This window comes from Danio rerio, chromosome 8, assembly GCF_052040795.2.
Source record: "Danio rerio strain M-AB ecotype USA chromosome 8, GRCz13ab, whole genome shotgun sequence".
Taxonomy (NCBI): domain Eukaryota; kingdom Metazoa; phylum Chordata; class Actinopteri; order Cypriniformes; family Danionidae; genus Danio; species Danio rerio.
Genome location: NC_141028.1, coordinates 8,425,032 through 8,445,371, shown reverse-complemented (window position 1 = coordinate 8,445,371; position 20,340 = coordinate 8,425,032). Strand labels below are relative to the sequence as shown.

Sequence of the window (20,340 nt, the reverse complement as noted above, 5' to 3'; positions counted from 1 at the left end):
TTGTCCGTCGCTTTCATTATACTAAAGCCAAGTTGCACGATATTTTTCCCTCCGTATCACCATTATGTGATAGGTGCAAAGTGACAGAAGACTCGACTTCCCATGCTTTCTGGTTTTGTCCTTTGTAATATACATTGTGGTCAAGCATATTATTATTATTTATAAAATTTTTTATTGCATTATAACAATTACTTTAAGGCAAAATTCGAATAACAACTTTCATCTATATTTATAGAACAGAGCACAAATAATAGAATCAATAAAATAGTAACACAGAAAGATACACTTAAACCATCGAATAGACACACAAACACAACTAAAAGAAAGAGGAAATGTGTATTCTTCTACATTTTAATTGTAGCAACTTTAAAGTTTTAGAGTAAAACCAAAATTCCTTTTGGAAAACTAAAAATAGTGGTTTTGTTTTAAGGCACTTGCATTTATGAATATAACATTTCCCCAAAATTAAAATTTTGTTCAATACAAATTGAATATTAAGATCTTTCCCTAATAAACCAAAGAAAATATTAAGAAAATTGGGAGAACAACTTGAGAGTAATCTTTAACCACTCGAATGAATCAGACCAAAAGGCTCTGCTATATAAACATTAAAAGTAAAATGCCAGTCTTTTCAATGATCAAGCATATTTGATTGATATTCTGAAGCTTATAGTAAATGTTGATGCACAACTTGCTATCTTCGGATATTCACAACACATTTCTCATCTGGACTCGAGCAGTCTTTGTCTTTAGGTATGATTGTGGGTAAAAGGCTTGTGTTCCGGCATTGGAAGTCATCTGCACCCCCTACATTTCAAATGTGGATTGCGGACATGATTTCGGTAATATAGATAGAAAGACTGAGAATTATGAGGACTTATACTATTGAACAATTTTTTAGTGTTTGGGGTTTATTTCTTGATCTGGAGGAACAAACCAGCCACTCAACCTCTTCAGAGACTTATTTTACCACTTCAATTATTTATTTTTATTTCTTTATTCTATTTTCTGTTAAACTATGTTGTCATTGTTGCTTTGCTCATTGACTCATTGTATAGGATTTGTTTGGGACAGTACCGTGTGTGTGTGTGTGTGTGTGTGTGTGTGTCATTGCGGTTGTTGTTAAAAATTCAAATTCAATAAAATATGTTTATTAAAAAAAAAAAGTACTGTCAACAAAAGAAATCAGTTATTAGAGATGAATTATTAAAACTATTATGTTTACAAATGTGTTGAAAAAACTTATTTCAGTTAAACAGAAATGGAGGAAAGAAATATACAAATAATTCTGACTTGTATACAGGTGAAGTCAGAATTATTAGCCCCCCTGTTTATTTTTTCCCCCAATTTCTCTTTAACAGAGATTTTTTTCCAACACATTTCTAAACATAATAGTTTTAATAACTCATTTAATAATAATCTAATTTTATCTTTGCCATGATACAGTAAATAATATTTGACTAGATATTTTTCAAGACACTTTTATACAGCTTAAAGTGACATTTAAAGGCTTAACTAGGTGAATTAGGTTAACCAGGCAGGTTAGGGTAATTAGGCAGATTATTGTATAAGGATGGTTTGTTCTTTAGACTATCAAAAATATAATGCTTAAAGGGGCTAATAATATTGACCTTAATTAAAAAAAATTAATAAATCAATATTCTAGCTGAAATAAAACAAATAAGACTTTCTCAAGATGTAAAAATATTATATTATAGGAAATACTGTAAACGCCCTGCTCTGTTAAACATCATTTAGGAAGTATATATATATAAAAAAAAAGAATTCATAGGGGGGCAAATAAATCTGACTTCAACGCTATATAAATAAATAAATAAATAAATAAATAAATAAATAAATAAATAAATAAATAAATAAATAAATAAACAAACATACATATCCCTTTAACTCGCCTAATTCCAGTTTAGCCAATTATATTTCAGCAACCCAGGTTACCTTCATAGCAAACAGCGTATTTGATTCATTCAGTCATAAAGGCTCTCAAAGCATGTGACTGCGACCAAAAATGCGACCAAAAAATGCGGAGAATTATTAGCCTCCGCTTTTTTTCCCCCAATTTCTATTTAACGGAGAGGCAATTTTTTTCAACACATTTCTAAACATTATAGTTTTAATAACTCATTTAAAATATTATATGGACACAAATATAAACATATGAACATATAACTATGTATATATTTGTTTGTTTGCCTTTCCACCAGGATTTTCTAATGGAGACTTTCATCATGTTCAAAAATCTGATGGGCAACGTGTTTCCGCCAGACTGGATGATCATGAATCTCCTGCAAATGAAAGTCTTCCTGCGGGCGATAGACCAGTACTCTGAGGTGCTCAATAAGGGCTTCCTGGACTATGCCAGCTTCCACTTACAGGTCAGTTTGATGGAGACTCATAAAGGGGCTTTAAGTACAATGTTATGCTTTAGGCAAGATCGAGATTATATTGCCGGAAACACAGTCAGGTTTGTGGTAGCCCATGCCTTAAAAGCCTTTAAAAACAGTGCTTTCCAATGCTGTGTTTGAGAGAATAGAAATGGAAGCGGAAATGGTTCCATTATTGCAAACAGAGTAGAAGGAAAAAATGACTCCTATTAATCACTCCCATTAGTAGTGTGGGGTTATTAAGCGAATACTTCTATTTAGTTAGATTGCTTTATTAAAAAAAAATGACAGTAAAGATGCATTCATTTTATAAAAGTGACAGTAAATACAGTCAAAATGTTAGAAAAGGTTACTTTTTTCATTTTAATGTTGCTATAGTTGAAATTTCTATTTATTTAATAGTCCTAAAAAAAGTTTTGGGTTTTTTTTTTTGGGTATTTTCCTAGCTTAGTAGGTATAGTGTTAATCAGGGGTTTGTTTATCAACAATTTTGACTACAACAGTCTAGATTGCTAAAAAAAACTCATCGATTTTTCAAAACTGAAAAATTTAGAAAAAGGTAAAAATTTAATATATTAAACATGACTATAATTTGAAATGACAGAAAAAATGACCCTCATTAAACATTCACATTAGTAGTTTGGGGTTAACAATTTAAAAAACAGAATTTGTTTAGTTTATTAGTTTGATTACCTCTAAACTAAATGATTTCTTCTCTTTAGTTAGGATGCATACATTTAATTAAAAAAATTAAGTAAAGTTACAAAGTAAAGTAAAATGTTACAAAAGGTCCCTATTTTCAATAAATGTTGCTCGTTTTAATTGTTTTATTTATTAAATAAAAATCTCGAAAATTAGTTTTGGGATTTTAACAATAAAGATTTATTTTTCTAGCTTTACATTACATTTTGCATTTAGCTTTCCTTGCTAATGTTTATCAAGGGTTGCTACTCATTTTGACTGTTTAAAGCGTTTAAAAAAACACACACGTGCACATGCGTGACATAAAATGGCATGCTCAAATGTGTTACTAATTTTCATAGATTCATATTTAAAACAAGTAAATGTTAAACATATTAAATGTGAATATATTCTGACTAGAGATGACAGAAAAATGATTTTTATTTATCACTCCCATTGGCATTTAGTTAGGATACATTCATTTAATAAAACTAATTACAGTAAAGACATTCAAAATGTTTCAAAAGGTTTCTATTTTCAATAATTGTTGCTGATTTGAACTCTCTTTTTATTTAATAATCCTGAAAAGTTGTTTTGTTTTGTTTTTTGAATAAAAGATAGAAAAGATAACAATAAAGGTTTATTTGTCCTAGCTTACCAATCATTTTGACTTCAACTGTCTATAGTGTAAAAAACATAATTCCCTTATATTAAATATGACTATATTCCAACCAAAGATTCCAGAAAAAAAAAAATCTTAATAATCACTTTCTTTAGTAGTTTTCGGTTAATAAAAAATGAATACTTGCATTTAGTTAGGATGGATTAATTTAATAAAAAAATACAGTAAATACAGTCAAAATGTTAAAAAGGTTCCTATTTTTAATGAATGTTGCTAGTTTAAACTTTCTATTGAACATCCTGAAAAGTTGTTTTGGGAGTTTTATTTTTTGAATAAAAGATATTTATATAAGTATATTTAATAGCAGTAACCCTTACTGTAAAGTGTGATCAAATAAAGAAATAAAGCATATTTATTCTGCTTTTCTTAGTTTTATTTAATTCGTAATTCTCAAGATCAAACAGAATATCAAAAATGACCAACAAATAGATTGTGAGAAGTTATTAAAAATAAATAAAGGCTCACCCTTTCTAAGTATTGTTTAAAAATTCAATAGAATTTCATTTCCCCTCTAAATATTTACTTCTCAAAACTACTAAAAGACTTTTTAATGAACCAAAATGGTGCTTTGGATAAGAAATGAATGCATGTAGCGTGTGGTTAAAAACCTCATATAATGAGCAATGTTATCTATTTTATTTGACATAAAAGAGTTCCTTCTGAGATGAAAGAGTTCATTGTAGAAGCCGTACTATAATTTCCAGAACTCTTACTTCTATCTCAATCCTTAAAACAGCACTGCTGAATCCTTGATTAAAAAAAAAAAAAAAAAAAGCAGTCTTCACAGGCACTATATGAAGGGAGGAAAGAACCAAGGCACGTCCAGATTCAATGTTTGCACAACATCATGCTTGCTGAGACCTGTCTTCTTCGTTTTAGATGATTGCTGAATGATCCTTCAATGGCAGTGATATCCCAATATCTCATTTTTGGGTGTCTGTAATCAAACTAACATCTTACAGAGCAGCTAAACCATTTAATACATATGTAATTAGTTTTTTTGGTCGCACTTTTACAATAAGGTGTTATTAGCTAGTGTTAATGTATTTACTAATCTGAAATGATAATGAACAATACTTGTACAGCATTTGTTAATCATAGTTCAACATTAATGTAGATGTATGTTAAGGATAAAGTATATTCACGTTGTTATCATATTGTTTCCGCAGTTTGAAAAGAGGGCGGGGCTACAAATGCTTATGTGTCAGCATTGTGGCAGATTCAAAACTCTAATAGTGGATGGCTGCTTTTCACTCAGGGCTGTTTATGCTAATGAGGAAGAGATGGACACTAATGGGCAGGGAGATAACAGTGTGAAATTAATCATCCTTGTACTTTATTCTTTGTACTTTATCTCACGAATTACACTGCTACTTGCCACAAAACATAAAAAAATGAACACAAAATATTGTTTTAAGTTGTAATATTTTTATTATTACTTTAATTACATCTAAAGTTGGTGGAAATGAAAACAGCTGAATGGAGTATACACTAACCCGCACATTTTTCAGACGCAGGATGGCACCAAAAATGCAAAGCTTACAGAAACTAAACTGGTTAATAATGCTATCATTACACAGATACTTGCCACAAAACTTAAAAATTAGACAAAATATTGTTCTGAGCTATAATAGTTTATAAAACCATTAATTAAACACACAGATGATGGAAACGGCTGAATGGAGTATACACTAACTTGTGCATTATTCAGACATAAGATGATGCCAAAAACGCAAAAGCTGACAGAAATAAAACTGGATTTGATCTTATCCACAAATGGTCAATGTGACTTGGAGTTCCTGAATGAGCTTGTGTTATTTAGCGGTCGTAATCAAGGGATAACATAATGTTGTGGCTTCCCAATTGAGAATTATTAATAACCAGGCTCAAAAAGCAGCTTTAGAAATGGGAAAAATCTGATATTTGGGGAAAATTATCATATGGTGTAGTACAATAGAATACTGACTTTTTTTTAGAGAGACATTCACATGCAAGGTGTTCTGGGATGTTGCAGATTTGCAACATTGGCCCAGTGTGGTAATTAGACACTGACGACTGAGTATGACATGAACAATAACTGTTTATATACAACTTTTCAAACAATGTAACAAATTGCTTTTTTGTGGCAGAACAACAACAAAAACAATATGGGATCCATATCCAATATCTCAAATCCTCATTGAGTAGGTCATGTTTCCAAGTCACTTTGTCATGTGGTACTTTAAGAAACAGTTTTTGTCTTTTGTGTCATCTGTTGAGCAAGTGGGGAATCTGTTTGTTGCTTATGGACAACCAAGTCCTGCAGTGGTACTTCTGAGTAAAAAAAAAATCATAAAATATGTATCAGAAGTAATAAGGTAGTTAATTTTTTTAACTGTGGCAAATCTGCAACACCTGCCTTGAGAGGGTTACTGTGAGTTAACAGGAACAAACAATAAACAACTTTATTTCCATTAGCTAATTTTAACAATAATGAATAAACATGGTAATAAATGCGTTCATTTGTTTGTTTATGTTAGTAAATACATTAACTAGCATTAACTACCTCGTAAAAAAAAAAAACTAATTTTACAGAAAATATCTCTAAATTTATTACAGTAATTTTTTGTCATTTAAAAATATATGTGGAACTTAGTAAAATGACAAACAATCTCTCTAAATTCACAGTTTGACTTTCATTTTAGGTACAAATTACTGACATTTTTGTTTTTTATACAGGGACATTACAGTATTATTTATACAGTATTTTTTCAGTTATTTTAAATTATATTCAAAAATATACAAAAATTACAAACAATATCTGTAAATTAACAGCTTGACTGTTATTTTATGTATTATATAAATAATGACAAATTACAGCAATTTGTCTGCTTTATACAATAAAATTGCCATTTTATTTACACAGTGTTTTTTCCTGTTTTTTTTATGAAGTACATTTAAAATTACGTAAAATGAAAGTAATAAATTGTAATTACTTGCTCTGTAAAAAAAAATAAAAAATCGTAAAAAATGTCAAATGACTGGCAGCTATGGCTGCCAAACAAAAAAACATAAAATTATGGTAAAATTTCTTTGTTGAACAGTGTTTCTTTGTAAAACTCTTGGCGTGTAACTTTATTGAACGGATTTTATCGTAATATTCTAGGAAAAGTCTGTAAAATAACAGTGTTTTTATGTAAACATTTTAATGAAAATATCTGTAGATTTATTTTTTTTGCACTTTATTTCAACAAAGACATTTTACCGTAATTTTATGGTTTTTGTTTGGCAGCCGTAGCTGCCAGTAATTTGACCTTTTTTTTTACGATTTTTTTTTACAGTGTAATACATACAATCTTGTTTTAAAGTGTTACGGATTGTTCATCCTGCTACTGCAACCAGAAAACAAACATTGTAGTCATGAAAAAATTATATGAAACACAAATTTTTGCTTATGGTTTCATATTTTTACAGCATATTTGTTGTTTTCATGTTATGATAGAGTTTTTTTTCTTTTTAGCCTGTGTTATCTTCTGCCGGTGTGCATTGAGCATTCTCAGAAACTCTTGTTTTTGCTCATTTCACCTCTTTTTCTCTAAATTATGGCTAAATTATGGAATTCATTTAATATACTTTGTAATAAATTTAAATCCTTTCTAAACTTTACTCATTGCTTTGACAATGACAAACTCAATGTTTGACAATGCCACTCATGTGATTTTTATTTTTTTTTTGCATACTTATTTTCATTTTTTTCCCCCCAGTCATTTCTGTCCACATATACAAAAACCACTTGACACACAGAGAGATAAAAATAACACAATAAAACCCACTTGAATGTTCTGTACGTGAGGTTGTTCAGTAATGATTTGACCACAGGTTTTATAATTCCAGCGCTGTGAATATCTCTGCGTGCACTAAGTGCGCAATTGCCCTGTGCATGTACAATTTTATTTATTTATTTTTTCCAGGAGAATAATGTTAGGGCATTTCTGTAAAGCACTTTCTGATGGTGTTTCAGGCTCTTTATGTAACTTGTTTTTGTGATGCTCATTTGTGATAATCGTTCGGGAAAGCGTATGGATTTTGCACCCACTGGATGCCTCCTGCTCTTTAGGCATTTGGAAAATATCATCTATATTGCTGCAGAACAACTAAACTTTCTGTTGCTTGGTTACCGTTCATCCAACACCCTGTGCATCCGAAGCTTTTCACCCGTAAGACCTCAGTCAATTAAAAAAGGCAATTGCACTACTGTATATCAATACAAACTAATTAACTAAATAATCAAAGCATGGCTATGCCTTACTCAAATGCGATATGTAACTCCACACACAATCATAATTTAAAAGCGTCATTCGCTATTTTAGGCTGAAGTGGGTTCTAGCTCTGTGTTGCAATAGTAGCTGAAACAATGAAACGGCACTGTAAATATAGACTTTCCACAGTAGTTTGTATTTATCCTGTTCAGTTTTTTTCCACAGACATAAACAACACTTCTCGTTGAATACAGTCAGTTAGTGTTACAAATGGAACATTTTATTATACAAATATATATATATATACACTCACCGGCCACTTTATTAGGTACACCTGTCCAACTGCTTGTTAACGCAAATTTCGAATCAATCACATGGCAGCAGCTCAATGCATTGAGGCATGTAGACATGGTCAAGACGATCTGCTGCTGTTCAAACCGAGCATCAGAATGGGCAAGAAAGGTGACTTAAGTGACTTTGTACATGGCATGGTTGATAATGCCAGACGGGCTGGTCTGATGATTTCAGAAACTGCTAATCTACTGGTATTTCAAGCACAACCATGTCTAGGGTTTACAGAAAATGGTCTGAAAAAGTGAAAATATCCAGCGAGCGGCAGTTCTGTGAGCGCAAATGCCTTGTTGATGCCAGAAGTCAGAGGAGAATGGCCAGACAAAAAAAACGAGGTTAAAAACGAGGTCGGCAGAAGAGCATATCTGAACGTGCACAACATTTTCAACCTTGAGGCAGATGGGCTACAGCAGCAGAGGGCCACACTGGGTGCCCCTCCTGTCAGCTAAGAACAGGAAACTGAGGCTACAATTGGCACAGGCTCATCAAAATTGAACAATAGAAGATTGGAAAAATGTTGCCTGGTCTCATGAGTCTCAATTTCTTCTGCGACATTCGGATGGTAGGGTCAGAATTTGGCATCAACAACATGAAAACATGGATCCATCCTGCTTTGTATCAACGGTTCAGGCTGGTGCTGGTGGTGGTGTAATCGTGGGGGGTATTTTTTTTGGCACACTTTGGGCCCATTAGTACCAATTGAGCATCGTGTCAACACCACAGCCTACCTGAGTATTGTTGCTGACCATGTCCATCCCTTTATGACCACAGTGTATTCATTTTCTGATGGCTACTTCCAGCAGGATAACGCACCATGTCATAAAGTGTGAATCATCTCAGACTGATTTCTTGGACATGACAATGAGTTCACTGTACTAAATGACCACCACAGTCACCAGCCCTCAATCCAATTGAGCACCTTTAGGATGTGGTAGAACGAGAGATTCATATCATGGATGTGCAGACGACAAATGCTGCAGCAGCTATGTGATGCTATCATGTCAATATGGACCAAAATCTCTAAGGAATATTTCTTGTTGAATCTATGCCATAAAGAATTAAGGCAGTTCTGAAGGCAAAAGGGGTCCAACCCGGTACTAGTAAGGTGTACCTAATAAAGTGGCCAAGGAGTGTATGTATATTTATATAGAATGTTTTCATTATTGGAATATATAATTTTATAAGTGTATGTATACAGTATAATTATTTTTTTTTTGTTTTGTTTTTATGTACCATTATTAAACTATACAGTATACATTTTATTTTATTATTATTAATATATTATTATTTTTTCTTAGGAAACTAGATGAAATATAATCATACATATGTTGTACAGACATACATATTATATTGTAGTACTTAATTAAATACCCTATGCACATCACACATATTCAGTTTTTATTTTTATTTTTTTTGTTTAATTTTTTTATTATATGAAAAAAAAACATGTAATATAACGTTTATATTTATTTTATTTTATGTTACAAAAATTGTGCCTTGTAATCTCTTTTAAAAAACATTATGTGTATGCATAAATTACAGTTGAAGTCAGAATTATTAGCACCCCTTTTAATTTTGTTTTTCTTTTTAAAAAATTTCCTAAATGATGTTTAACAGAGCAAGGAAACTTTTACAGTGTGTCTGATAATATTTGTTCTTCTGGTGAAAGTCTTATTTGTTTTATTTCGGCTAGAATAAAAACAGATTAAAATTTTTTTAAACACCATTTAAATGACAAAATTATTAGCCCCTTTAAACTATATATTTTTTGACTGTCTACAGAACAAACCATCCTTATACAATAACTTGCCTTTTTACCCTAACCTGCCTAGTTAACCTAATTAACCTAGTTAAGCCTTTAAATGTCACTTTAAGCTGTATAGAAGTGTCTTGAAAAATATCTAGTCAAATATTATTTATCAAAGTCAAAGTCAGCTTTATTGTCAATTCAGCCACATGTACAAGACATATAGAGAATCGAAATTGCGTTACTCTCAGACCCAAGGTGCTTAACATTAATATAAAATATATATATAAAAAATAGTAGAGTTTAAGAAAAAGAAAATTTACAGTATATACATTGCACATAAATGTGGTCTAAAAATTATACATATGTAATACAATTGTAAACAATACAGTGACATTGAGGGCATATAGCAAATGAGTGCAAAGTAAACCAGAGTTGTGCAGATAAAGAACAGTATAGTGCAAAAAGACCTTGTAAACATGATAATTGTGATAAAGTGACAGTGTCATATTGGGAGGTAGTATGGTGACAATATATTTATTGTCATCATGGATAGATAAAGAAATCAATTAATAAAGATGAGTTATTAAAACTATTATGTTTAGAAATGTGTTGAAAAAATCTTCTCTCCATTAAACAGAAATTGGGGAAAAAAATAAACAGGGTCTACTAATTCATGGGCCCTAATAATTCTGACTTCAGCTGTAAATGCTTGCTGTAATAATAATACTGCATATATGCATATTTCCAAAAGGAAATAAAACCATGCTTTATTTTGGTACATTGTATTCGTTCAAGAATCTAAACAGACAATGAGACCCAAGTACCGACTGTCTGACATGCAGGATATTTCTATACCCAGATGTGATCTTGGAGTGAATGCATTTTAATCTTTGCCATATTCGTATGATGTTTTTATGTCCAATTTGTGCTCAGGAAATTGCACTGCACTGATGATTTCCCCTTGTCTTTCCTCAATAGCTTTGGAACAACTACTTTCACCTAATTGTTGCCTTCCTTACCCACAAGTCCCTGCAGCTGGAGTCCTTCTCGCCTGAGAAACGCGACAAGATCCTCAACAAGTGAGCGCATTGATGCCATGTCTATAATTGAGTGTTATAAGAGAGTTATTCTTGTTTCAAAGCATGCTGGTTTTAATTAAATTGCATTTCTTTAAATGTAAACAGGTACGGGGACATGCGGAAAAGCATCGGCTTCAAGCTGAGAGATATGTGGTACAATCTTGGTAAAAGCTTTTTCCTGTGCCTCTTATCTGTTAGAGACAGTGACTACAATTACATGAGTGGTCGACTGTAGAGATGTCCTAAAAGACTGTCTTTGTGTTCTTTTCATAGAGAGTAAAATCACATATTGAAAGCACATTTGTCATTGTTCTGAAAGATTATTCGGTCATTTTGGGATGCCGTGTGTCTTTTCCAGGCCCACAGAAGATGAAGTTCATCCCAGCAATGGTGGGGCCGATCCTGGAAGCCACGCTTGTTCCCGAACCGGAGCTGAGGAAAGCCACCATTCCTATTTTCTTTGACATGATGCAATGCGAACATCATTTCACCACCAATCATACATTCCAGAAGGTGAGCGCTGTTTTTCTGTCAGGCTCTTTAATTAAATGCAAAGCTGATGGAAATGAAAACAGCAGTATGGAGTATATACTAACCTGTGCATTATTCAGACACAAGACTCACACTACAAACGTACCACACCAAAACCCAAGTGAACCGTGCTCTGGCCCATCTCTTCCAACCGGGTCAGGGCCGTCCAAGTGAACCGTGCCTGAGCCCGATTCAGAGCACTCACACTTTTTAAATGATCCGGGAAATGGGCCTGGGCACGGTTCGGATAGCATAGTGTGAGTACGCCCTAAATGTCTTTTTTGTGTAAAAAAAAACAAAGGTTTGAAATGTGAATGATGAGAGAATTTTAAGTCTTTAAGGGTGCTTTCACACCTGTGAATTGATTCAGTTGTTCCGAAACCGAGATTACAATTGTTACATTGTTGCTCTTTGCTCTTGGAGCAGTTCGCTTTCACACGCCAAAGTTTCTAATCGGACCAAAAGAGCTAAAACAAGTCACGTGCGAGTAAACTCTCCTTACATTGGTCAGAGTGTCAGGGTTTATTTTGCAGCGTCCTGCTCAGATGTCAGGAGAGGTGGTGGTTTGGTGGTGATTGACTGGGTGCGAGCGCGCTACGTGTCTGAGGAGAGACGCGGTGGGGAGGGGTGAGAAGGGTGCGCGACGATGCCTATTTGAGGACCGGGAGGGAGACGCGAGATTACCGGGAGATCATCACTCGTTTGCGGGCATCCGGAGACTCGCGAAACTTCCCGCCCTACTCATAATTCTCTCTTCATATAGCCGTAAGCCTTTTACATATCCATAAAACACTGATATAACCGCGCTTGGATCGAATCGCTTTCTCACTGCAATTGAACGGCTCCAGGGTTCGTTTCATTCGAGCCGAGACCACCTCATTCAAGCAGTCTCGAATCGATTACTTTGGCGCGGAACAGAGCGCGATTGCCCTGTTCACATATGCCAAACGAACCGCGCTAACTGGGCAAACGAGATACATTCCGAAACAAAAGTGTAGGTGTGAAAGCACCCTAAGTCTTTAAACTATGTCAAGCTGCTGTGATCAACCCATTGTAATGTTTTTCAGTAAATAATAAATTGCTGAAAGAGCTGCAGTTTATTTTGGAATTTTACAGGGATATTTTTTTAGTTTTAAAAGTAACTAAAAAGCAAAGTAATTAGTATTCTGGTTACTTTTTACATTAAGTCGTTAAGTAATTTTACATTAAGTAATTAACCTTTACTGGACCATCAACACCTCCAGACTGGTCAAGAAGGCTCACCAGCGGCTATTTTTCTTAAGCCAACTTAAGAAGAACCAGCTTTCATCAGCCGTCTTGGTGAATTTCTACCGCTGCACAATAGAAAGCACCCCGACCAACTGTCTTACAGTCTGGTACTGCAGCGGGTGGTGAAAACTGCCCAACTCACCACAGGGACCACACTGCCAGCCATAGAGGACATCCAGAAGAGACTCTAGTTATGTTTCCATCCAAAAATGCGAATAAACTCTATGCGCAACACTGGATTATCGCATAAAAGTTGTGCAAATGAAGCATCGTTTCCATCCAACGAGTCAAAGCGAAAAAAATCGTCACTTCCTGTTTAACTGGCGCCAAATATCAACAGTAAAAACTGCATTTGCTGCAGTAGGAGAAGCTGCATCAAGCTTTTCTAAATGAATGCGCCTCAGAAGACAATCCTGACAAGCAGTGAGCGCGCAGTGGCGTTTGAAGGTGTCAGACGTGGAGCACAGGCGCTCTTGATTCTGGAGGTCATTAATAATATAATAACATTAATACTGAAATGGTAAGGCATTTTATAATGACCAAAACAACATTTCAGATGCTTTATAATGTGCTCAGCCTGACGTTTTATCCATTCACACACATTTTAAGCATCACATGATCTCTTTTAACAAAATCACATGACCTTTTTTAATGCGCATGCTGGAGTTTGTGCGGTAAAAGTGTTTCCATCGCATTTTATGCGCATCTTTTCTTATCGAATAAAAAGTTTATCCTACCCAGTTAGGCGCATACGTTTTTTATGCACGTTTTCAAAATGTATGCGCATCATGGCGTTTCCATCAACTGTTGTTTTTTTTTTATGCACATTTGCACAAAATAGGTGGATATAAACATAGCTACTGTCTGCTCCGAGCACACAGTATTCTTAAGGATTCCTCTCACCCTGCTCACAAACTGTCTTCTCTCCTGCCTTCCAGTGGGCACTTCAGTGGTTGACAAAAACCAGCAGACAGTGAAACAGCTTTTTCCCCAGAGCTGTCTCCCTTCTGAACTCTGCCCCTCACTGACTCCAACCCCCCCCCACCCCCGCACCCCCCCAATACACTCCCTACTCTCCTCTAACTTATACTCCTCTAAATCAGTAGTTCTCAAAGTGGGGGTCGGGACCCCCCAATGGGTCACGGGACAATGAAGGGGGGTCGCCTGGTGATTTCCAAATATTAATTTATTTTTATTAAACCATAAGAATCACCATATTTTATCCATAACCTACTGAAAAGAAAAAAAAAAATAGTTGTTTATAGTTACTTTATAGTTACTATAGTAGCTCATAGTTACTAGTTCTATTGGATTGCGACCCCTGGGGTAATCATTATATTGCAGATGCAGCAGATTGATTTTATAATACCAGGTTAAAGTTCCCGGCACATTTACAGCACTTACATACATAAATAAACGAAGAATAGACTTGGGTCTATTGGTGTGTGTGCGCATTTGCATGCAAGTTTTCTGTATTTATAACCACCTCAGGGCATATTGGGGGTCGTGAGTCACAGGCATTGTTATTTTGGGGGTCACTGGCTGAAAAGTTTGGGAACACCTGCTCTAAATCACTGCACTGTTTAACATTTGCACATTAAAAAAAAATTGCACACATTCATTGCACTGATTCACTTATTTGAACTGTACATACCCACTGCACATGGACATTGGTAATTATGTACACACCCACTGTACATACACATGTGTAATTATGTTTTTCTATCTGCACACTTTTGATTATTAATAGCAACTTGTACATATATTCATTTATTGTAAATCTCTGTTCATATCTAATACAACCTGTATATAAAGTTCATAGTACATCCATCTGTAAATATCACCATAGTTTATTTATAACTGCACTTTATAACCTATCCCTGTATCCTGCACTTGCTGCTATTGGCTATTGCACTGCTGGTTTGACCTAAACTGCATTTCGTTGCCTTGTACTTGTACTTGTGTAATGGCAGTAAAGTTGAACCTAATCTAATCTAATTAGTAATGTAATAAGATTACACTTTTCCAGTAGTTGTCAGTAATTTGTAATCTATTACTTTTTAAAGTAACTTACCCAACACTGTACTCCACTGCACTCATTGTTTCTCTAGATTTAATACATGATACAAAACATGCAGTCACACATTTGCTATTTAATTAGATCCACAGATAAGTCTCAAACTAGTATATAATTACTATGATGATATCATTTTATAGGACAATTAAAGTTTTTATTAAACAGCAAGTGCAACCATAATAAAGCAATTCTAAAAAACGGCCCCTTTTGGGTCATTCGACGCAAAGAAAAAAAAAATAGACTTTTTTTTTTTTAAATAATGACAGAAGAATGTTCCGATGACAGCTTATCATTGGGCTGTGTGGTGAGAATGACAACTACACTGACATGTCCTCTCTGCTCTCTAAAATGTGCAAATCTGCTATTCCCATTAGGACGTGCACAACATAATGAGGTGCTGCGGTTGTTGAAAAAAAGTACAATTTCAATAAATAAAGTTGTTAAAACAATCAGTCAAAAATGTGACAGTTCAGGGACGATCTGACACCCTTATATAACAATCAAACTGCTCTTTAGGGCTCTCTTTTGACAAGTTTATTTTTTTGAGAAAGCTCAACAGATGCATTAAATAAAGGTGATTCGGTAACACTTTATAATAACTACACACTATGAATCATTTATTAATCATTAGCAAATAGTGAATTCATTATTTGTTAAGCATTAACTCTACATTAATAAACGTTAGTGATCGGTTTATAACTGCAGCTACAAACGTTCTATTCTTGACTTATAAGCACCTATATAATGTGCTTAATAACTGTATTTTCATACTTGGTTAATGATTTATTTTTCATTGCTAAATTAAATGTCGCATTATTTACAAACCAGTTGTATTTAAGAGTAGTTAAGGGTTTTTAGGATCATTCAGAATGAGTTAAAAAATTATTATTAAACTATTAAAATCAACATTTATATGTCTTATCATTCAGGCATTTACTAATAAATAACTAATATGTTAATAAATGCTTAATTAACTCTACTTCATGCAGTTTTGTGACCTAATCTAAAGTGAGGACTATTTATGCTTTATAAATCCCTCATAAATGACAAATAAAGGCTCAGAATCAAATGAACAATAAATCTTTGCAATTTTTTCTAAAAAGTAATTTACTGTAAAGTAATTTACTAATTACTGTAAAGTTTAAACATTGCTGAATAACAGGAGTGCAAAGATACAACATCCAACTGGATAAAACAACAACAGCAATATAATAATTTAACAATATAATAGGATGCAATGTTTAAACTCTACAGTGGTTTTATTTTAGTTAAGGTTGCGAAGATTCATTTTTCATTTGAAGCACAGTTTCATTTGTGTATATTTAAATGAATAGGAATGAATACTTTACTATATTTTACTACTTTATTTTTTTACTACTACTTTACTACTTTATTGTCCACGAGTGGAAATTCATCTTTGGCTTCACCACACAAACAGATCAACGTTCACATCACAGAAAAAAACAGGCATCACAAATACACTCATTGTTATCACATATAGCACATTAAAAGTAATTAAAAAAAAAAAACTCAATTTAAAAACCTTTACATAATTAGAAGGAACCCAGTATTTAAAATTCTAATGGCACTCGGCACAAAGGACATTTGATACACATTTTTCTTTACTTGAGGTTGCCTAAAACGTCTTTTTGATGGCAAGAGCTGAAATTTGATATTTAAGGGATGGGAACAATCTTCAATAATGATGTTTGCTTTCAGTTTAATACTCATTGAATAAATTTCATTTGGTTGTCTTTGTGCTTTACCTACAATTGCACTGGCAATTTTTACTACTCGACACAGTTTTTTGCTTTTCCTTAATTGGCAACAGTCCATACCATGCAATCATATTAAAACTCGCAACACTTTCAACCAAGTTCTTGTATACCATCTCCAGAACATTTTGACCAAATTGTTGTAACCTCCTAATGAGATATAATCTCTGCATTGCTTTTTTTAAAAATGCACTCTGCATTTGCAGCAAATGTTAATCCACTGTCAATAAGTGTTCCTAAATATTTAAAACAGCCAACTGTCTCTATTTCGTGTCCCTCAAGTACTAGAGGTTTAAACCCTCATAAATAATAATGTCATTTATTATATTTATGTCAGCATAAATAATGTCATTCTTCCTATAGAATTCAACTGAGCCTTTATTTGTCATTTACAAGAGATTTTATAAAGCATAAACAGTCCTCACTTTAGATTAGGTCACAAAACTAGATGACGTTAAGTTAATAAAGCATTTATTAACATACATAATAACCATTAATAAATGCCTGAATAATAAGACATATAAACTTTGATTTCAATAGTTTATGAATCATTTACTGACTCATTTTGAATGATCCTAAAAACAGTGTTTTTCTGTAAAACTCTTATTGTGTTACTTTATTAAATGGATTTGACTGTAATAATCTAGGAAAAGTCTGTAAAATAACAGTGTTTCTCTGTAAACATTTGAATGAAAATATCTGTAGATTTATTATTTTTTGCACTTTTTTTCAACAAAGAAATTTTACCTTAATTTTATGGTTTTTGTTTGGCAGCCGTAGCTGTCAGTCATTTGACCTTTTTTTACGATTTATTTTTATTTTTTTACAGAGCAAGTAATTACAATTTATTACTTTGATTTTACGTAATTTTAAATGTACTTAAAAAACAGGAAAAAACACTGTAAATAATACGTCAATTTTTTTGTAAAAAAACAGACAAATTGCTGTAATTTGTCATTACTTATATAGTTCATAAAATAACATTCAAGCCGTTAATTTACAGATATTGTTTGCAATTTTTACGAAGTTTTGAATATAATTTAAAATAACAGAAAAAATACTGTATAAATAATACTGTAATTTCCCTGTATAAAAAACACAAATGTCAGTAATTTATCTTTAATAATAAAGTACCTAAAATGAAAGTCAAACGGTTAATTTAGAGAGATTGGTTGTCATTTTACTAAGTTTTGAATATAATGTGAAATGACAAAAAATTACTGGCAAAAATTTAAGGATATTTTCTGTAAAATTAGTTTTTTTTTTATTTACAGTCACGTGCTATGATGGCACTCTGGTTTGATTTGCTCGCCAACTGAGGCTCATTATCGTGCCTATATATGGGCGACGTTTTCTTTGTTTCCTTGTCAGTTCGTTACGTGTGCTTATGTGTGCATTTGTCTGTGCTCAGGACAGTGAGGAGTTACCCCTGGACCCATTTCTCCGCACTCACTCCTTGCATTTATTTGACCGTGTTTAATAAATATTCTTTTCACTCGCACTTGAATAATTCTGAACATTTATTTGACTGTGACACTCTTAAATACAAAGAGTTTGTAAATAATGTGATACTTAATTTACTAATGAAAAATTAATCATTAACAAAGTATGAATGTACGATTATTAAGTACATTATAAATATGTTTGTAATTCAAGAATAGAGCATTTGTAGCAGCAGTTATAAACTGCTTACTAACGTTTATTAATGTAGAGTTAATGCTTAACTGATATTGAATTCACTGTTTGCTAAAGCTTAATAATTGATTTATAGTGTGTAGTTATTATAAAGTGTTACAGGTGATTCTTAATAAATATATTTACATTTTTAATGCATTGCATCAATACATCATGTCACTTGTCAAGATCTATGTTTAAATCATCATTGAGGAATATAATATATTAATGCTAATAGGGGTTTTGGGTGGAATAAGCTGTCCGTTTTCAGTCCATGGTCTAACATTTGGATTTTTTTTTTTTGGAATTATGTGCTTTGCAGTTTGAGAACGAGCTGATCACTAAACTGGACCAGGAGGTCGAAGGAGGCCGGGGTGATGAACAATACAAGATTTTGCTGGAGAAAACGTAGGATGCCTCTCCTTATTTTATATTGTGCTGCCTATTCATTTTGTTGTTTTTTGCTAATGTTATTTAATTTTTCTTAACTTTCACTTCACGTTTTGATTTTACATTTGAAAGTTATAGGTGATGTATGCATATTAAAAGTAGTTTATAAATATGTATTGATTAAAGCGTACCCGTGGCATGGGTTAAACCCTAAAAAGATCAAAAAAAAAATATTTATTGTATCTTTAATTGTTTTGTCATAATGGGACTCCCGCAGTGGGTAGCACAAGTGCTTACAGCAAGAAGGTCTGTGTGGAGTTTGCATGTTTTCCCCAGTGATGGGTTGCAGCTGGAAGGGCATTCGCTACGTAAAACATATGCTGAATAAGTTGGCGGTTCATTTCACGGTGGTGACCCCTGATGAATAAAGGGACTAAGCTGAAAAGAAAATGATAATAACCTAAAGATCCTATGTGAAAGTTTGTTTTCGTTTTGCCGCTTTCTTGATAAAGAAAACACAGTTTTACTAGAAGTAACCCAAATTCATTTATAGCGTATAACTCTTTATATCTAGTTTAGCACTTTCAGAATTATGAGCCATCAGCCAATTGGTTGATTTAAAAAAAATAATGTTATGGCACAACATATACCACAGAAAGATATCAAATGTTAACATGATTTTTATTCCTATTTATAGAAGCGTAATTAATGTATTTAAAAATATTCCGTCAACTGCTCTTTTCGAAATTGTGTTTTGACAATTTAAATGAATAATTTAATAACCAATGACAGGCAAAGCAGATTTTCATTAAAATAGATTCATCTGAAAGGTAATTCAATTGTGTGACTTATTATTTACATGCATTTGAATATTTACATAATTAATTGCCCATATTTTAATAGGAGACATCTTAATAGCAACCCAGTCAAACTAAATGATTTAACTTGGCTAGCCAACAGTTTTCAATGAAATTCTCTGAAAGTGCATCTAACAGGGTTCATACGGTCATGGAAACCCTGGAAAAGTCATGGAATTTTGACATGACATTTTCCAGGCCTGGAAAAGTTTTGGAAAAACAGAAAAACCCACAAAGTTTTGAAAAAGTCATGGAAAACAGATATCTGTATACTTGAATATAGGTTATTTACTTTGTGAAGTTTATTTATAAACTAATTTCGAAGGGATCACAATATTATGATTGAACACGGCTGGTTCTGCATTAGCATGTATGATCCTCCAATCAGGCCATTCCTAAGCCACAATAAAAAGCCAGGGTTTTTCACTACAGCCCTCTTCGATTTGAAGACCTTTCCCTCCATAGGGTGGCACGGTGGCCCAGTGGTTAGCACTGTTGCCTCACAACAAGAACGTCACCGGTTCTAGTCCTTTAACAGGCTGGCGGTCGTTTCTCTGAGTAGTTTGCATGGTCTTCCCGTGCTC

At 33.2% G+C, this 20,340-nt stretch overlaps 1 protein-coding gene across 4 annotated transcripts in view; it reads left to right on the top strand.

Annotated features, from left to right (window-relative positions):
- Positions 1–20,340, top strand: part of dock5 (dedicator of cytokinesis 5) — a 174,983-nt gene that overhangs the window by 103,188 nt on the left and 51,455 nt on the right. For 3 of the 4 annotated variants that reach the window (XR_015497246.1, XM_087263788.1, NM_001110012.1), the window contains 5 exon segments: positions 2,223–2,393; positions 11,083–11,183; positions 11,289–11,347; positions 11,542–11,696; positions 18,832–18,917. Coding sequence is in view for 2 of the 4 variants with exons in the window: in XM_087263788.1 (XP_087119914.1) it covers positions 2,223–2,393; positions 11,083–11,183; positions 11,289–11,347; positions 11,542–11,696; positions 18,832–18,917 (572 nt within the window). In the remaining 2 variants the exon portion in view is untranslated. 4 annotated transcript variants of the gene reach the window in all.